Source organism: Anser brachyrhynchus (genome assembly GCF_964034855.1).
Source record: "Anser brachyrhynchus genome assembly, chromosome: 1".
Taxonomy (NCBI): domain Eukaryota; kingdom Metazoa; phylum Chordata; class Aves; order Anseriformes; family Anatidae; genus Anser; species Anser brachyrhynchus.
The window spans coordinates 55,801,967-55,822,202 of NC_137694.1; the positions used below are offsets into that span (position 1 = coordinate 55,801,967).

Genomic DNA, 20,236 nt, shown 5'->3' on the forward strand with positions numbered 1-20,236 from the left:
TGCACTACAATAAAAGTTAAATTCAGAGCTACATCTATCCTGAGGTAAGCCCAAAATTCCTAAAAGAATGGAGTACTTATTGCCGATCCTGCTTATAATGGGATAAAAGGGAAATCCAGAGCTGTTTGAAGTGACTTGAGATCACAACAAAGAGGGTGCAAATGCAGTGACTTCAGTGGATTTCAGTCTTTTGCACTGAGACTGAAATGCAATTGTGTTTGAAAGGTATTTAAAACACTCGTATCCAGTAGGAGAGAATGTTTTTTTGAGCATTAGGAATTGCCTGTGTTGTTGATACTAGTAGAACAAAAAAGCTATGAAGTAAGAAATTTAAAAGAAAATAAAAAGAAAGAAAAAAAGGAAAAAAAAAAAAAAGGTATTTTTCTCAGGGTTGTCTTTGGGGTTTGTTTGCAATTGGCTCCTTTCTGAGTATTTGAAATGCTGAGGTGGCAGTGTGGGGACTGCAGACAGAACCAAGTTTTCTTGGGCTAAAGCTGCTAAAAGCAGTGACCCAGCATCAGACGTGGAAACACTGCACTTGGGAACAGTGAAGAGAGGTTTAGGAGCAACATTTTCCAACGTTTTCTTACACATCAACAATGGACTCTCAAATCCATGTAAAATGTGGGAGTGGGCTACATCACCATGACTTTTTCAGGTTATATAGCTGACTTTAGTAAATAGGCCTCCCAGTGCTTATTTTGAGTTGCCATTTTATCCCTTTTAATAACATTCCTTTTCTTTTAAACACTTGAGTTCATTGCTCTTGAGCAGGAAAACTGATTATCCATGCTTATTATGTGCCCAAGCAAAATCACTTTCTTTTCCTATATCCTGAGACGCTTGAGCTGAAATTGATTACCTATTTTTAGAAAGGAGCCTTAGCTAAATCTGGCTTCTTGCCCTGCCAATCATATCTATCAGTGGAATGTGAAGCAAGCCTATATAAATGCAGGTACATGAGAATTATGGCCTGCCCCTTTTACCAAAAGCAGTAATGTAACTAAGAAAGGGGTAGGCTCACCTGGGATCTTTCACCATGTTGGACTAGAAGCTGCAGAGGAGAAGTAGCATTTGTGGAAATAAAATGGGATTACAACAATATAATTTTTGAAAACTTTGTCTTAGTTGTCAAAGACCCCTGCAACTCCAGGAGGCTTTTCTGAATCTCAAAGCTGGCTGGTTTAATTTCTATAACACCTTCAGTTTTCTGGAGATCCGGATGACCTCAGTACTCTGTACATTTTATTCCTTGCCGCTGATGGATCCTCCACCATGTATAAACTATCTGATACTTATAATGAATTTCCAACACTTATTTACTTAGGGATCTTTCTGACTCATATGCACCTTCTCATTGGATTTATGGCAGGGAACAAGGTAGCAGTTTTCCACAGTGGAGGAAAACTGTCATGGTAGTGTGGGGAACAACATAACTATGTTGTTCTCCAACACAAGTTCTTCAGAAAAATTGGTACCTTTTCAAGAAATAAGTAAGGACATGTTTTGTGGGTTCTGAAGGTCCACGGAGACCTGAAGAGACAACAAGGTAGTCCCCAAATGCATCCAGGTGTGATTCAGGAAAAAAAGAATGGGGCTTGACCTGAAACTGGGGCTGTGACACCAGATTTCCCAGGAGCAAACTCATGGGGTGGCAAGTGGCAGATGTGTGGAGTCACTGGCTGATGGCAGTAACAGGCTGTCTGTGGCAATATACTCTGAGGGGCACTGCTGAAGGGACGTGGCACAGCCAAGAGCCTTTGGAGATTTCTGCTCTTCTGGTTTCACATTCGTGCCTTGCCCACCAGCTGGGGGGCGTGGGGAGACTTCTTTCTCATCGTTGAGATGCTGCATTGTTTCCTTCTGATCTGGGAGCAGGAAAGGCTGCTGAGGACCTCCTCCTCTTGCCTCCATGGTGCCTGGGAACAGACTCATGCCCCTGAAGGGACACCGATTTCTCTTGGTTTCCCACTGGGTCCACTTGAAGAGTTTGATGCATCTCAGGCTGGGAGGACATCCCTGGGCTGTACAAGTATGGACCATTGAAAGCAAAGGAAGTGATTGCTGTCTGGGAAGCAGTACTTGCATCAGCAGCACTCTTGCACGGAAGCCTGGCCAACAGGCCAGTCAGTGCTGCACTCTGATTCAGTGGGCAGACAAGAGCAGCTGATGAAACCGTGGTTTTATGTGGCACTTCAGAAGTCTGACAGATTTGCGGATCCAGTGTACCATGGGAAACATTCTCTGTCACAGGCTTAGCTCCATGGAACTCTGGTGAACTGTTCTTAATCATCCTGTTTTGGTGAAAAGCACAGGATTTAGCTGCTACTGAGAGCTGTCTAACTGACAGCTCTCTAAGGTGATCTCTGCATACAAACAGGAGCTGCTGTAAGGGGGTGCACTGTATTCCAGGAAGCTAGTAGGAATCTTTGACCACATCTCTTGTATCTTCCTCAGAAGATGCAAGCCTCAGCCTTTCCTGTGCCACAGCAAGACACCAACTGTCTACTGCCAACTCCAGCTCAATTACAAGTCATGCAAGCAGCAATTAGCCTTTGAGAAAGGCTGTGTTTTTACTGTAAGTAAAACAGAGCCAGGGACCATTCTTTGGCCCTCAGGTTAAATGATGTAGGCTGGCTGCGTCCACACTGTACAGCCCTGGTTGCCTTCGAGGTCTCCCCCAGTGTCCCTGCAGTCTAAAACACAGCTAAGTTTGTTTGTTTGTTTTGTCTTTTGTGTGTTTTTTGTTTGTTTGTTTTTTCATTTCAATGTACACAATGTAATGTGAGTGCTGTGTTACAGCTGCATTCATAGTATGAAACTGCAGGGCCTGGGTGCAAAACTTGCTAGAATACTGTTGAGGGACACTGAACCTGATACAGTCATTTCTGTGTCGCCTACTGGGAATGATTACTGCCCTGTGCTATCACAAACTGTGCCAGGATATTGCCTTGGAGAGCACTAGTTGGCACAGGCCAAACCATGGCCAGGAGAGTGCTGACAACAAAGCAGCATGAGCAGTTAGAAGACAGAGCTCAATAGTACATCTTGGCCCTGATTTATTTAGCAGTATAGACTCAGGCAGTGTGACTGCTAGCATCAGCATTTATGCAGCTCTAGACCTCTCAGTGATATTTTACAGTTACTTCTTCAAAATAAGGGGCCTCTGTCTCAAGGATCTTACAAGCACTGAATGGGAAGTTAGATTAAAGGAGAAGGCTAGGTAAGATTTCAAAGAAGTAACAAACATAAGTCATCTTCCCCTAACATGACTTAGAAAAGTATTTATTGGAAAAAGCTGACCCTCTCTTCTAAGAAGCAGATAGTCACAAAACCCAAGAGTCTGTTTAATTTTTGTCAGCTTCCCCCCAGTTGCTGTGAAACCTAGGATAATTTCTTGAATAGAGCACTATGGTCACTTCTCCATCTTTGAAGACCTGACACAAATTTGTATGGACAATTTGGAGCTATTTCTGATCAGCCTCACACAGGCCAGGACCACTGTAAATAGCTTTTTGTTTACCCTCCACTTTCAAAGTCAGACTTTGCTTCAAGGACCAGCAAGTATGTCATTTCTAGAGGATGAAGAGGTAAGAGAATATGCATGTCTGCGCGTGATGGAGGTTATGCTCAGGTGGGCTGGGAGGAATTCAGCCAAGTAGTAATCCACCCCAGTAGTCAATGCCTTTTATTGAAATCTATTTCCAAAGGAAATGCATAGAAAGAAATAGAGCAGGTTTCTATCCTCAGACATCCAGCCAGGGAAGTCAAAGTCTGCAGATGCAGCAATTCATTGCAATTTCTGTAGGTGTTTGGAAGATGGATGCAGACTTGCAAAATATATAGGTGAAAATTCTTTGTCCTCCCTTTCTCAGTGAGTGAATCTATGCACAGTCTGCTCTTCCCCAAGATTAGTAAGGAACCTTTCAAGAAAGGAGTCAGGGGTGGGCTGCTTACTTACCCATCCAGCACTTGAAGGCAGTTAATCTCCTCCACCCCCTCAGAAGTGTTCTGCCCACTGAAGCCCACCTGGCTGGCTGGCAGTTGGCTGAAAGCTTCCTGGGGAAAGAAAAAAGAACAAGAAAATGTTAACACTTCTGAGGAAAGAGAGATCACTCTAAGGCTGGGAAGAGACAGGCGCCATGGGCACAAGCATGCTAGTAGCACATCTGCGATGGACATTTATGATAAGAATGAGCTTCCAGGCACTTACCCCATATAATTAGTTTTAACAGTTTATCAACCCGTACTTCAAAAGTAGCCTTTTCAAACTTTTGTCCAAATGACCTTGGTGTTCTCATTTTAAGAGCTGTGCCGTTTCCCCACCTAAACAGAGCAGTAACATTGCTACAGGCCATCTGTAATAGATTGACACAGGCTTAAAAGCTGCCAGTCTGAATGTATTCCTGGCACCTTCCTACCTCCTCAATCCATTTTAACATTTGCTATCAGCTTTTCCCTCCTTCGTTCTTGCTCCAATCTGCAGATCCTCTTCACATTTCAACTTTCATTCTCTAGTCAAAACAAGCTGAGATCTGTTTTTCTCTGATCTTCAAGTCACAAAAGATGGTAATGCAGAAGCAATCCCACTGCTGTGGTTACAAAATATGTTCTGTCCTCCAGAAGACTGTTCCTTAACTTCCATGTTGTCTAATCCTGAGCTATCTTTATGTAGCATAGGAATCAGGGGCTGCTGCATCTACAGGTTCAGAATAACCACAAAGCTACTGTTTTATGCAGTGCCTACTCTGAACCAGCACCAGATGAGGACACTCTGGGCAGTATTTCACCCATAGGACTAAAATGACAGTCCTTCTCTGCTGGCTGGCCAGAGAAACAGAATTGCTGGGATGTTTACAAAATTTAAGATAAGGTAATTCACTACAGGGATGGAAACTCTCAAAACCATGAGACAAAGAGCAGACAGCACTTGTGGATGGAAAGCTGGGTATGAAATACGTAACAAAGCTACTGTGATGCCCTTTAGCATGCGGGATGACCTTGTACCGGTGTTGATTATTGTGTGGACAGGAAAAGAATTTGATTAAGTCTGCCATTAGCCAAATTAATCAACAGGAACTTTAGAATGATAAATGATCTGCAAGGGGGATTTATCAGGGCCTGCAAAACATGCAGCTATGCATCATGTGAAGAAGTCTGGCCTACCACACTTCCCCTGTATCAGCTGCTGACTGGATGCATGCCTGAGATACACTGCTTGATGACTGAATAAGGGGCTGAGAATGACTGGGTGCCAAACAAAGAGTTAGCTGAAGGCCATGACAGCCCACCATGTGGTCTCAAAAGCAATGCCAAGACCAAGCATTCCACTGAAGGGGAAACTATAAAGTGGGACAGAAGGACTTGCAAGGTAGGGGGTGAGGCTTATAGAGATGATAGGGGTAAAAACTAAAAACGTTGTGATTGGAGAGGTAAACGAGAAGTTAATCTTTGTAAAGACCACTCTTCCCTGGAGATCTGCATCACTGACTTACACTGCAGGGAGTCAGAGATGAGGTGGAAGTCAATTAGCTTAAGTAGAAGATAATACAAATTGGCAAAAATAGCATGAGCTCTGTCTGTAGAACGGAGATTAGCAGCATTGCCTTGAGGAGATAGAGACATTACAGATGTGAGATCAAATACAAATCCAGTGGTTTCAGGGGAGACTCGCAGATAGATAAGGCTGTGGAATTATGATAGTGGGAAACTGCAACATGCAAGAGTCAGCTCCAGGAAGGAACCCAGTCACTATTTTCATAAAACTTGAAGTGTGTTTCATGCCATGCCTCTTTTGGTGATATCCACCTACTGGGATATCACTTGTTTGGATCACAAGATTTGCATAGGCTTCTCAGATGAAATCAAGAGATGGGTGAGGGAGAGAGATGGAGGAAAATGAAGCCATTTCGTTTAAAAGTGCCTCCAAAGATAAGACTGTGTAAACTACACACTTCTCTTTGCCCTCTCCTTTCCCACATGGAGGAAAATGTCCATGTCCAGGAAAAGTACGATGTGGGAGAAAATACATCTCTCACAGTACGAAGTCAACCTCCAGCAACTGTAGGAGAGTGTAGAGGGAGGTGATCATGCAGTGACTACAGAAGAGGGGCAGGCAACACTGAAAAGAGTCAGGAGACAACCTAACTAGTAACAGAGAAAGGCCAAGTCAATTTAGAGACAACAGATTTCATGTATGAGGAATATGGGAGGCATTTTGGAGGCAGGTGATGACATGCCTTACCAGATGCATCAGAGGGGAGAGATGGTTTTACTTTTCAACTCTCACACCTTGGCTACCAAAGTTGGAAAACAGGCACAAGATCAAAGGCTGTAGTGAAGGCTTTCATGAGGCTCACCCAGACCCTGTACTCCTGAACAGGACAGCAGCCTGTTCAGTGACAGCCCAGACCCCAGTCTAGAAGCTCCCCGTCAATAAGTCATCCCACTACATCCCTCCCTTCTTTTTTCTTACCTTAGAATAACTCCATGTTGTACTTGCAGGGACACCCTGCAAGGTACAGGTCCCTCTTGCCCCCAAGAAGCTCTGGATCAGCCGACTCTTCCCAGGATTTGGAATCTTTTCCTCCCACAATTTATTCTGCCTGTAACAACAAGAACAACACAGAGTTTTCAAGATTTGCCTCTCAGCATGGCTGCAAGGGGAAGGAACTGTGCCCGTACAGCATGCTGCTCTGCTCAGCAAGGCACCGCCAAGGCCCTGGCAGGCCACCACAACTCTCACCTGCACACAAACACTCACCAGGCTGCCCATTACACACCAAGGCTCATCTCTCACAGACCACTTGCACAAGCAGTGCCTCACAACCTTATTCCACTCACATGGCCAACACGCTGCTAAATCTTCTCCTCATGGTGAAAACCTACCTGAGGAAATACTTGTAGCTGTAATAACCAATTATTAGCAAAGTGATGGTGAGAGCTGTCAGCATCACTGGTAGAAGCACTGGTGACAGAACTGAAAGAGAGAAAAGAGAAATAGGGAGCCATCAACAGAGGGGCTGCTTCCCATAACAGGTTTTGCGTTTTGGACACTCTCCATGCAAGCACATCAGAGGAATGCAAGCGGCACAGCACAGGATGTGAACATGAGGCCTTCTAACTGCTGGGATCCCCTACGAAGTGGGAGAGACCAAATGTGGCCTGAATATCTTACTTACATCTTTCCCTCAGTATTTTGTTTTTTGCTGCTTCAACAGCTTTCCTCTCCAACAGAGCTCAGTCTGCTAGAGTTACTGAGTACATGCATAAACACCCCTACCTCTGGCTGATCCACAAGTTTATCTGACTTCACACTGGCCCCCTTTTCATCCTCATAGTATTTAAGATTCAGTATACCTTGTGCCTGAGAAACACAGATCATGTATGCGCACGTGTGTGCATGTTTACATATTCCTGTGTGCCCAGGAAGATTAAAACCAAGTGACCCACCTCAAATTTCTTCTAAATCTTGAAGCCAAAACTATTATCAGACATTTTGAAAATGAAAGAACTTTTTATTTCTAAGCCAGCCTTTGGAAACTCCTCTGTCATCAGCTTTCTCACACACTCCCAGGTCCTGATCCTAACACTGACCTAATGAAGCTTTGCTTTCCGTGTTCCCATGGTTTTGAGAACAGACGACCAGACACAGCCAACAAGAGGACTAACAGGAAACCTGGCTTCGTTGTGCCTATGAATACTTTGTCCTGCACTTCATCCCCACCTGATAGGACTCTTTTCCTAAGCATCAGATTGCTTTTCCTGCCACTCCCTTACAATCTTGCACAGGAGGGAATACAAACTGAAATGTACCACTGTCAGTTTTCCAGGTGAATTCCTCACTCCATTCGCTCCAAAGCCCCTCACTATCATGCAGCTTTGCACGCATTTTTACGGTGTAAGTTGTGGATGGCTCCAGCTCCCGCAGTAGGAAGTAAGGCTCATCATTGATAATCATTTTGGTAACCTGAGGAATACAAAGAAGAAAACATGGAAGAAGCAATAACTTTCCCATTCATACTGCTCACAGGATGCCCCCAGTCCCATGTGTTACATTACCTACCTTTTCCATTTGGCTGGTTTTCCAGTACATCACTTCATAACACCGTCTTTTTTTTGTATGCTTTATCCATCTCAGCTCATAATCTCCATCTTTATTCATTGTCACTGTTACATTTGTTGGGGGTAGCACCTTGACTGGAAGAAACAGTTCTGATATCAGGCATCACCTTCCTGAATATTCCTTTCCTTCCTATGGATCTTTTTCCTTTTCCTACACTAGGTTGTTCGGTAATCTCTAAAATTCAAAAGATGCAGGTGTGCTTCAACTAGTACCTCACAGAATGGCTTTTCCCTGACATTATCTTGCTAAGCAAGCATAACAGCCAGCTTCACTGAGCTCTTGAGAAAGCTACTCTTTTTCATATCTGCTATCCTCAGCCAAGTCTAACAACCCTGCAACATAACTGAAGTATTAACACTATTTTAGATATCTTAAAAATATACTAACAAGTACAAGAAAGGATTTAAGAACTGGGGACAGTCCTGGAGGAGCGCACAAAAATGTTCAGAAGGGGCTGGACCACATGACGTATGAGGAGAGGCAGAGGGAACTGGGCTTGTTTAGCCTAATAGAGGAAACACACTAAGGAATATCTGCTTATTTTCAGCTAACTAATAGGAAGTTGCAGAGAAGATGGAGCCAGGCTCCTCTCAGAGGTACCTAGTGAAAGGACTGGAGACAATGGATACAAGTTGCAACTCAACATAATAGGGGGGAAAACATTACCATGAAAGTGGTCAAACACTGATACAGGGACCCAGAGAGGGGGTGAAATCCCTGTCCTTGGAGGTATTTAAAACTTAACTGAACAAGGCTGTGAGCAACCCAGTCTAAATGATCTGCTTTGAGCGTGTGCCTGGGCTAAATGTTCTCCATTCTGTGGATGACTGATTTATGAGTCTGTGAAAAAAGCTCTGCAAAAGCCATATATAATCCGTGTCCCGGGAACTTCTTTAAGGTATCACTACCTCTCTACACAGACTGCAGCCATCTCCTGGATCATTTTAGTCTGACTTCTGTACAGATGCTGACTTCTTCAGTACCTGTGGCGTCAGAGATCTAACACCTGTGAGGAAGGACACACTGCATGGCTTTTAAGTATCTGGGTGGGTTTTTCTGTTGTTTTGTTTTGTTTTATTTCAGCCGTAGTTGCTTGACAGTTTCCTCCAGACTCCACATTAATTTATTTTTTTACAAAAACTTTGTCAGTATGCATGCTTGCTGCCTTTATTTCTAGGCATGTGCTTGGTCATATTGTACCATCATGGTCTTTCAAAAAGAAGCCATGGGCATGAGATCATCAATGGAAGGATCAGTAAAACTGCTCTAGGGAAACAATTAGAGTGTCTTTTAACATTGAAAGCATTAGGAAGGTTACACTGTATGAGTGAAACACCTAAGAGGCAAGACTGGTGGGTGCTAAATAGTCCTGCGCCACGAGGCCTAAGTGCTTCTGAGAGACTTTTCAACCTGGCAACAAATATGGTCTTCACAGTGTGGATGTGATTTGCTTGAGAACTTGTTGGCCATGAGCAGTGAAGGCATAGTCACTTCAACACCAGTTGTTACAAATTTCCAAGATCTGGAGTTTAAAAAGTGATTTGTTCATCTTTTGATATTCATCTGTTGCTCCTGAAAAGTTGCTGAAGTATGCTGTTACAGTCACTGTCTTTGTTCAACATCTATATAACCTATTCAGGCATGTAAATTCCACTAATTCTCTAGATGTTTTTTCAGTTCTTATGCATATTCTTGGTAAGTTTCCTACAATGTGATCATTTCCAAGGGCACGTATGTGGACTTAAGTGCACAATGTTTTCTGTTTCAAATTTCTACTCTTGTTGCACTGTAGAAAGTGTGCAGGCACACTTTCAGAGCACTACTCAGACTCCCTCAACTTCTTTGAGATACAGAGGCTTCCTCTGCGGTTTTTGTTTGTTTGTTTTTATTATAGAACTTCATAAATGATCAGCTTTCTGTGCTGTGCTTCTCTGTAAGCATAACTGACTGAATAGGTTCCTATTTTATATTACTATTACAGGTTACGCTAACTTTGCTTTGAAAACTCCAAGATGGTACCATGTACTAAACTGAATCCATGAAATTATCTGAATATCAAAAACAAACAAAACATACAAAAAAAAAACCAACAACAACAACACAAGAACAACAAAACTACTTACACTGAATTTATGGAGAGCTTACAGAAGTTACTTCTGTAATAATCCGGAAATCTTAATGTAACATCTCAACTTGTAGCTGACTTTTCTAATACAGATTGTAACCAATGTTTCATTTCATAACATCAACTTTCTATGCCTTTTCTTTTGGTATACAATTAATTGAAAATATCTAAATTGCTTTTTCTGTATGTGAAACAAAAAACACATCTGCACAAACTGTAACCTCATCTACCTAAATTAGAAAAGAAGTACTAAAACCCAATGGAACCAAGTGTTATCAGAAAAATAGTCACGTTCTTACGAAGAACATAAAGTCTACGAATGATCCTTTGGATGGTGCTCCCTCAGAAAAGCAGTGAAATGATATTTCAAAAGTCCATACTCATCCACCATGTTCCCAGAGATTTTCAGCTCTCTTGGAGCTACTAACTGGTATCTACAAACAATGCAGGAGCTCTCCCCAGTTCTGGTCTGTAAAGAACAGCACCAGTACCTCCAGATGCATGCAGGCAGAGATGATCCACCTGGCATAGCTCACTCAGCAGAGCAGTCATACTTCATCCAGTGCTCCAGGGGACACTGCACCCCAGGAGCTCCACCAGCTTCTTGCAAAATCACACAGTGACACACTTCCATAAAACACCTCTCACTACAGCTCCCTGTCACCTGGGACAATGGCAAAGGACAATGACATTCTGATTGCAGGGAACTCAGTGTGGTGACGATTGCTCACAGAAGAGCTCTGGGATTTCTGCACAGCAGTTTCCACTACTGCCACCATCCTGAGAGCAGCAAGTGACACTGAGAAACTGCACACCTGCAAGCCACCTTGTCCAGACCTTTGACCTGTCACGGCGTCCCGACCCTCTCTTCACCAGCTCAGCTCTTCTCCTTCCCACCCACTTTTCCTCACCACCACTTGCCCACACAGCCAGCCCTCCCAGAAAACTCCCAGCAGAAGCGAGACACAACACAGGAGCTCACTGTTCTTGTAGGCTTCAATCAGTTTCTCCTCCGTCTTGGTCCGGACAGACAAATGGTACCGGCTCTGACTGCTGATGTTGCTAACAGGGATCGCACAGCTCTGCACCACATAGGGGATGTGGGGCAAGGCCTTCTCGTACACGGGAGAGCACTCCTCTTCCCTGGGGGGAGAAAGGAGGCTGTGCTGAGATCAGGGGGAACGGGACAGAGCAGAAGCTCAGTGGGAGAGGCATGGGCACACTGCCACTGGCAGATCACATACGCGGATGCTGGAGTGGCCCTGAGGAACAAGCCAAAGATGACAGAGGTGGTGATCACCTTCTTCACTTCCCAGCTGCACATCAGAAGATTTGCACCATTGAAAAGGCAGCGAAGGTTCCTGGGCTGAATGCGTTCCCGGCCTACACAGAAGATCAGAGCAAGTTAAGTGACAGGGAAAGTGCAGTGAAAGCCTTTGTCTGGGTCTGCGTGAACAAGGTCTGTCCAATGGGATGGAAATGCCAAACACTCTGGAAGAGGCAAGATGGAGTATCGCATTTCTGGGGCTTCCCGAGAGAAAGCAATGACTAGAAAGGGCCACCCCATGATGGTCTGCCAGCATCGTGCCAAACCACATCCCCCAGCCCTGGCTTCTCAGCCAGCTGTCCTACCCTTGCACAGCCCCACTCTGACCCACGCTACCTTCGGGGGTCTCCCAGGACACATCCGTGCTCCACTCGCTGAACGGCCCAGAGAAGCCTCTGGCCTGCTCCGCTCTGGCTCGCACACGGGCAACATATCGGCTCCCTGGCACGAGGTGGCTGAGGTGGCAACGTGTGGTGTTGGAGAGCAAGCGCGATGCAGCCTTCTGTTAGCGGGGAGGACAAATGGGGAACAGAGAAGAGGTGGAGAGAAGGCAGGGAAGGAGCAAGGAGGTGACTGTCAGGACGCACCTCCAAGCAATCCCATGCACGTGATGGTGACGCACATGCTGACACATAGCGCTCCTCGCTCCCATTGCACAGGGCTTCTGCCTGCATGCTGCCAGCATGGCGCTGGAAGGCCAAGGCACAGGCATGGCCAGCTCCAACCCAGCCCAGCAGATGGGCCAGCTCCTGCAGCTTGCAGAGCCTTGGCTGGCTCCAGCACCGGCTACACAAGGGTCACAGCACTGCCCAGCTCAGAACTGTGTGGGAATCTGCCCAAGACACTTGTCATGGTTTCAGATGTATTTTACGTTTTTCCCACATGAGCGTTCCCATGGGCTATGCATGAAACGCACTGTAATTTCTTTTGGGAGGGGTTCAGGGTAAAATAAATTCCAACTCAAAGCCCAAGTGCAGTGCTTTTTTCAGTGGACTACAGATTTTTGCATTGAAGTCAGGAGAAATGGTATTTCACCGGGAAGGTCACTTGCAAACAGAGATGGGGCCCCTTCCACCTGACCCGAAACAACATTTGTTATTTTTCCTAGTGCCGGAGCATGGAAATGCCACTCATTTGTGCAGCTTTTTCCACAAGCCCTCAACTGCCCCAAAGGGTGCCGCCCAAGTCAGGACAGCCCAGCTCATCCACTCTTACCTCCCAGGACTCCCACTCCCGCTTGTAAGCGACTTCATACTCCAGTGCATTGCCCAGCCCTTGGCTTCCTTCAGCTGCCGTCCAGGTCAGCAAGAAGTCTCCTGAACTCTCTCTGACTGAGAGGTTTTGTGGTGGAAGGGGTTGAACTGGAAGGTGAAGGCGCAACACGTGAGACAGTGAGCGCAGGAACATGAAGAGGGGAAGAAAACACCTAGCTGACCTTCTCTGAATGATAGGATCTGGACATTTAACAATTTTCTTTCAGCTCTGCAAATAATCCATTACTAGTTTTCAGCACAAAAGGCAAACTGTACTAGACCTGGATAGTATATCCCTGAACAGAATAGAAAAGTAGGGAAAGCAGTGTTCCTGCACAGCTCCATAACAGCTTTTTGTGGGAGGATACTTTAGAGACCATTGTGCTAAAACTGAAGGCTTTTTTGATATCTCCCCCCTGCCCTGATTAAGACATTGGTAAGTTGGAAGGTCTAGCACCATTTTTCTATTGTGGTCAGGAGCAGCCATTTCTGTCTATCCAAAATGCACTGAAGTTGAAGGTGGTAGTATGGCCTTACAGCCATTTAACTTCACTCTCACTCAGGTTTCAAGTTAAGGGCTGACTGACCTAAGTACCTTTTCATCACCAAGTACAACTCCTGGATCCACACAGGACCACAAAAGCCAGACCATCTGTCTGAGAGCATTGTCCAAATGCTTCTTGAAGTCTAGCAGGCTCGGTGCCATGTCCACAGCCCTGAGGAGCCTGTCCCAGTGCCCAGCCACCCTCTGGGTGAAGAACCTTTTCCTAACACCCAGCCTGACCCTCCTCTGTCCCAGCTCCATGCCGTTCCCTCAGGTCCTGTCGCTGTCCCCAGAGAGCAGAGCTCAGCGCCTGCCCCTCCGCTCCCCTCGTGAGGGAGCTGCAGGCCGCCATGAGGCCTCCCCTCAGCCTGCTCTGCTCTGGGCTGAGCAAACCAAGGGACCTCAGCCACTCCTCATACATCTTGCCCTCTAGACATTTTCACCATCTTCGTAGCCCTCCTTTGGATGCTCTCTAATAGTTTTATGTGCTTCTTTCACTGTGGCACCCAAAACTGCACACACTGCTCAAGGTGAGGCCCCACCAGCACAAAGCAGAGCGGGACAGTCACTTCCCTCAACCAGCTAGCCATGCCATGCTTGATGCACCCCAGGGTACAGCTGGCCCTTTTGGCTGCCAGGGCGTACTGCTGACTCATATTCAACTTACCATTGACCAAAACCGCCAAAATCTCTTTTTTCAGGGCTGCTTTCCAGTCTGTCATCCCCTAGTCTGTACATACAGCCAGGGTCACCCCTTCCCAGGTGCAGAATCCAGTACTTACTCTAGTTAAACTTCATGCAGTTGGTGATTGCTCAGCCTTCTAGTTTGACCAAGACCTCTCCACAAGGCCTCTCTACCTTCACGGGAGTCAACAGCTCCTCCTAATTTAGTATCATCTGCAAACTTAGTAGGCATTTGAGTCCTGTGTCCATATCGCTTATTAAAACACTGAAGAGAAGTGGTGCCAAAATGGAGCCCTGGGGAACCCCACTAGTGACCGGTCACCAGCTTTATGTAACCCCATTTACAACTGTTTGAGCCTTACCCATTAGCTGATTATTCACCCATACATAGTATTATGTTCTTGTATCTTTTTAGGATTAGAAATTCAAAACATAAATGACATCTTCATCTGACAAAACTTTTAAATACTCAGGAACAGAGACAAGACTTAGAGGCTCACGCTTACCATTCTGAAACAAGTAGACATTTAGCTCTGCCTGCAGGTTCAGGTCAGGTTTAAACTTGTACCTTTCTATATTACTTGCTCTCAGATGGCTTTGACACACCCAGTGAATTGTGAAGTTCTGGCACTTAGTGTGGTTTTCACCTTTGTGGAATGCGCAGGTCATTTCTTTGTTCCTGGTTACACAGAATAAAAGGCATGAGTATTTGAATAGGATGCTGATAGATGGTCTAAATTATGGCTTTCTTCTCTAATAACAAGCACATCTAGTTTGTTCTCCCTTTCTTTCCTAAGGGGAAGATGCATTCACAATAACTGTCTTGGGTTGGTAGCTGTCTGAGCCCTGAGTACATCCTTCCCCTCCAGGGATTTGGTTCTGTATGGTCAAGGCCAGCTTTGATGCTGTCTAAGTTGGAATTGGCCTGACTGAGGGCTTCCCCACTTTCACTCAGAGGCTGCTTTTAAGTTCCTCAGGCCCCTGCCTGAGTTATGACACAGTCATATCTGTGCCTGGTGATATATGCTGCTGATTGTGAGCTTGGCTCCTGGCTATGGACTTCCTTGGGGATATGGATGGATGGCTGATCCCGGTCACTCTCAGTGTTCTTACTTACACTAGAGAAATCAAAGAAAGTAAGGCAAAGACATGCAGCTAGCAGTTGGAACACAATATATGAGAGGCCTTTGGGACTTCAGTCATCCTACAGAAAGAAAAAAAAAGAAAAATATTTCCAGGCAGAGTTCTGGAGTCCATTGTGTCACAGGAACACTTCTGTGGTTTGTAGATTTCAATGCATAGAAAATTGCTCAAGTATTCAATGTGATTCGATACTCTATAGACTGTAAGGGAACTTCGTCCATTGACTTCATCAGATTTTGGGTCAATTCATGAATAAATGTTTCTCAAAGCTCTTTCTCAAAAATAAAACCAAGACAATTTCTTCCCATTCTCATTTCACATGTTTTCTTAGCACCCTCCAATCTATCTGCTGTTGACCCTCCATCCCTGCTTCTGCTGTCTGTTCTTTTTCTTTTTCCCCTTTATCTTCCTCTTTCTCTGGCCCTTCCTCTCCCTTGTAATCTCATGTTCGAAGGTTCTGTCTTTTCTTGAAAGGAAGCAGAAGCAGTAAAAAGATAGTGACAGACGCAATCCAGTATCTCTGAGAGGAAACCCAGTGAAACAAACACATACAACTTCTGTTTTTCTCACAGCTTGTTTTGCAGAAATTATTTCTAAGTAACTATTTCTTACCAACATAAGGAAGGCGAAGGAGCCTTCTATGACATACTAACTAGGTGTTATCACCATTGCATCCAGCGTTACCTTCTCCACTCAGGTGCAATAATTAACATGTCTTGCCATATTTTGCACTTGTGATCTCACAGCAAAAGCAGGGGAGAGTGATTGAAAAGATAATGAAAACAACTCAATTACCATGCTTTGCTTCCTTCCTGTTCTTCCTTATCCTGTACAAATCCAACTTTCTCCCCAGCTTGGACATAACACTGGTGTCTGCATGCTGGATACTATGCTGGCTGCAAGCTCAGGCCATCGCCCAATTGCCCCGCTCCATCTCTTAGGTTCAGCAGCCAAGCCCCTTTGAACTCTTCACAGGACACCATCCAGTCACTTACTTTTCATGGCTGTGGTTAAAGTTCAGAGTCACATTCAGGAATTGATGAGCTTCTGAGCATTCCATCCATGTGCAAGTGGTAAGAGAGTTGTAGTCAGGATAGCAGTGTAGAGTCTGCATTGGGATGCTCTCTGAAAAGAGAAAACAGATGAGGCATAAAGCAGGTAGTAGAAAATGGTAAAATGAACACAAATTCTGCTACTGTGCTTAAGAAGGCAGAGAAAAGAAGTGAGGAGCGGGGCTGTGAGGTCTCCTGAAAATATTCCCTATGTAGTTCAGCTCACACTGCACAGATTTCACAAATAAAATTTAGTCCTTCATGGGACAGCCCAAATGCAAGAAGTCTCCAACAGCAGCTGCTGCTCTTAGAGTAGGGCTGACTCTCATTACATTGCCATATATCTGAATTTTATTGTGAGTCTTAGGACTGAGAAAGCCTCAACTTTTTGACTCTGCCTGTTGTCTGCAAATCAAAATGGTTATGCAATAAAAATAAGAATTTGGTCTACAAGCTCTGAAGAAAAGCTGGATTTTTTTTTGTAACTGGTAAAATTAATTTGCAAGATGTATTGAAATATTCTAATTCAAAAGATAAGTACAAAGTCTTAAGCTGGATGATTTTAAGCCTCACTGGGCTTTGTGCCTTCAAAGAAAAAGGCCTTCATAACACTGACTAAAACATGAAAAACATCCTTCCTTTTCTGTTCTCCATTTGCCAGGCAGGGATCACAGCCACTCTGATACAGTGAGATGATCTAAGACTTCAGGTTTTACCTCTGTTTCTTTTCCTGAACTGCAGAGGCCTGATGCTCCATGAAATACCAAAACAGACAGGAAGGTGACCAAGCAAGTGTGATTATAACACAGAAGGCTTAAAAGAACAGCTCCCACTGTAAGAAGCCTGCCTTCTCCTATGAATGATCCTTTGATATTCCCGGCTGAAGGAAATGAGAGTACCAAGACTAACTGGGCAGTGCTGAATGGAGATTCATTTAGCTGAGCACTCACTTCAGCATCATTGCCCTACGACCAGCAAAATTCTTAGTTCTTGGTAAATCTCAGCATGACTTTTCAATAAACAAGGGTCTAAGGTGGATGGAAGGACTAGCCAGTGTAATATTGCCTTGTGTAAATCTTAAAGACAGAAAGAATCTGAGAGATGTTTAGAAAAACAGCTTCAAATAGTATATAGATTTTTTAGAAAGCTGAACAAATGATCTTACCAATTCACTGCTCTTCTAACAATCAAGAGATGTCTCAGTAGAAACGCATAAAGTGCAAGATATGATAGTTTTATAATTTAATAATGATAAAATTATTTATCATTATTGATTAATTATTGCCTCCTCAAGCAGGACATTCAGTTTTGCCTTTGTGGGTTGCTGTCAGGGTGAAGACTTTTGCGTGCCCAACTAGCAAGCCCACTTGTCTTAGGAAGAGTTATGCCTCTAGGAAGGTGTGTGCAAAAGTGAAAGATACCCTCTCCAGTTAGCTACAATGACATTCAAGTCACAGAAAGGAGAAAGCTTCCTGACAAGGAAAACATTCTTCAAAAATCTCGTGGGTGAAAAATATGCATCCTTCTATCAGTAAACAAACGTACCTTGTAGGTGAATTTGCAGAGAACCTGCTTTCCCTTTCTGTTTTGTGAAAAAGCTCTGTGCAAGCAGGAGCTGTGTTGAGGAATTTCCAGCAGGCCTGGGGCAGCTGATGCCTATTCTTGAAAGAAAGGCCTGTGGCCAAGCCAAGCCCACTTTCACATAAAATTGTGGAACATGATGAAAATAAAAGGTTGTTTCAGTCTTCGTGGAGACAAAGCTTAGAGAGCAGAGAGCCCACGGTATATATTTAGTACTGCGAATCACATGTAAGGCAAGACAGCATAATTCTCCCAAGTACCAGATATGTGTCTCTCTGTGGAAAGATAGGTGTGCAACAGGTATGTTTTTCAAGACCTTTTATTTAATACAATCTCAGGACTTCTAACACTTGGAGTGATGAATGAGTAATTTCTTCACAGGTGTGCTGTGGGACAGCCTCTGCTCTGCCAGCTGTGCTACCAACAGGCTCTCAGTTCCCTGTCCCTTAGGGGAAGCCAGCCCTCACTGTAACTGTAAAGAAAAGGAGAGTATCACCTGGAGGCAGGACAAGTCAACAGACATAACAAAGAGCCATTGGGGGAATATGGCAGGTTGGAAAAGAATTTTTCTGGTATAAACAAATAAGGTATCTAATAATGGGATAGGCAAAGTCACAGTTCATGAAGGTAATAGTCAGGCCTAGTCAGATGTGAAACTTCATGACTATTCAATTTAAATAATACTAATAGACTTTGAACATTGTTTGGCCCATGAAATTTGGGGTCTTGCCTAAATACCATTCACAACCTTGCCATTGATATACAGCTGGAGTACTTGGTATAGCCCTGGTAACCACATGTGTACACTCGTAAAGTCTCCTTCTCTTTTTGTCACCGACGTGAAAGCAGAAAATGAAGGGAGGGTGGAGAAATGTCAGACTAAAAGAAAAAGAACAATAATAGAAAAGAAAGGAGGGGGAAAAAAGGGGCGGGGGGGGGGGGGGGGGCAGATAGATTCTGAAACTCACCTCGCATTGTTTCAGCTCCCCAGACCAAACATGGAGCCAGAAGAAGACTGATGAACTCTGGCATCTTCACACCTTTGCACACAAGCATGATCCTATGTCAAGCAACAGCTCCCTGCATCACCGGCTGTTCTTCCTCAAATGCATGCTTAACAGCTACTGTACTTCCTTCTTTGTCATCTGTTATAGCTGGAAGCAAAACTCATTAGCTGGAAAAGTCTTGGGCCTTCTCTTGGCCACAAACTACCTCTTCATCAACACTGAAGTGATCTTTCAGAGTAGCTTGATATGGAGATAATTTATTAAGGAGAAAAGTTTCCACCTCTACACCAGAGAAAAGGACAAAGCTTGCTGTTTGGAACTAATGACAAGATTTTCAGCCTCCTTCCTTCATCTCAAAAGAAACAATCCCTGTGTTATGAGAAGGAATTAATTATCCATGTTGATTCACCCTTCCAATCCATTCAAAGTACACCCTCTGTTCCACAGAATAATTAAGGTATCATAAAGGAAATACTTTCTTATCTTTCTTATTACTCCCACTAACAACAATATAATTTTGGTGAACTGAGAGATCCAGTCCCTCTATTTCTTCGCTTTACAACTTGATTCACAGAGCTTTTAATCCTTTGTTTGTTTGAGGGGAGAGGGTTCATTGCCAATTCCTTCTCCACAGTAATACACTTGCCTTACCTGAATACTGAGTAGTCTTCAAAGCAGGTACTTCAGAGAAAGTGGATATCTGGCTTTCTCATTTATCACTCACAGGAAGTTGGTGCAAATGCAACTGCCAGTGGGACACCCACAGTCTTAGCCCTTCAAATAAGCCTGTGCTCTGTTTTTCTCACAGTTGTGCTGTTACAATCTTTAGCATTAGAGGCACATGTGTGACTTACTATCTGTAACCTTCCCATTTATAGTATTGGTTCAACAACTAGGCGCCTGATCAGACACCATGCAGTTAAGAGGAAGAGGGAAGGAAGTACTTTTCATTGTTACATTTTGCTTAAACACTTTCCAAGAAATGAGACCAATTTTTCAGCAAATAAGATATGATGATCTCTTCAACAGATTCTGAACTTTGCTGTTCGTTCTGTCTTCTGCTGAGCTGTACTCGAAACCTCTCCTTTAAATCACCATTCTTGAGGAAAGGCAAGGAAAATTCATTGCCATCAAATCAAACAGTAATTAAATAAAATATTAGTTTACATTGTGAATATAGTCTTAACGATGCATTGCCGCTGCTAAGCCTGACCTGCATAAAGCTTTCTCCATCCAAATAGTAGCATGAGAAGTGTGAATTCTGTTTAAATGAAAACCACAGTTAAGAAATTAAAATTCAAGCCATGCTCTGCTTGCATACTGTAATTTAAGTGATAATATCATACTGCATTGGTAGAAGTGAAAAAAATACACTCATATGGAGACAATGTAGTT

The 20,236-nt window shown here is 44.1% G+C and overlaps 1 protein-coding gene across 1 annotated transcript; it reads right to left on the reverse strand.

Moving 5' to 3' along the window:
• Positions 1–1,460: 1,460 nt before the first annotated feature.
• Positions 1,461–19,946, reverse strand: LOC308188144 (cytokine receptor common subunit beta-like). The gene is given in 15 exon segments (XM_080576846.1): positions 1,461–1,938; positions 1,940–2,294; positions 3,962–4,059; positions 6,476–6,605; positions 6,889–6,979; positions 7,816–7,969; positions 8,066–8,199; positions 11,233–11,393; positions 11,495–11,633; positions 11,914–12,079; positions 12,793–12,938; positions 14,565–14,737; positions 16,197–16,326; positions 18,803–18,988; positions 19,493–19,946. Coding segments are annotated over 14 exon segments (2,259 nt in total). The 5' UTR covers positions 18,891–18,988; positions 19,493–19,946; the 3' UTR covers positions 1,461–1,644.
• Between the last annotated feature and the right edge of the window lie 290 nt (positions 19,947–20,236).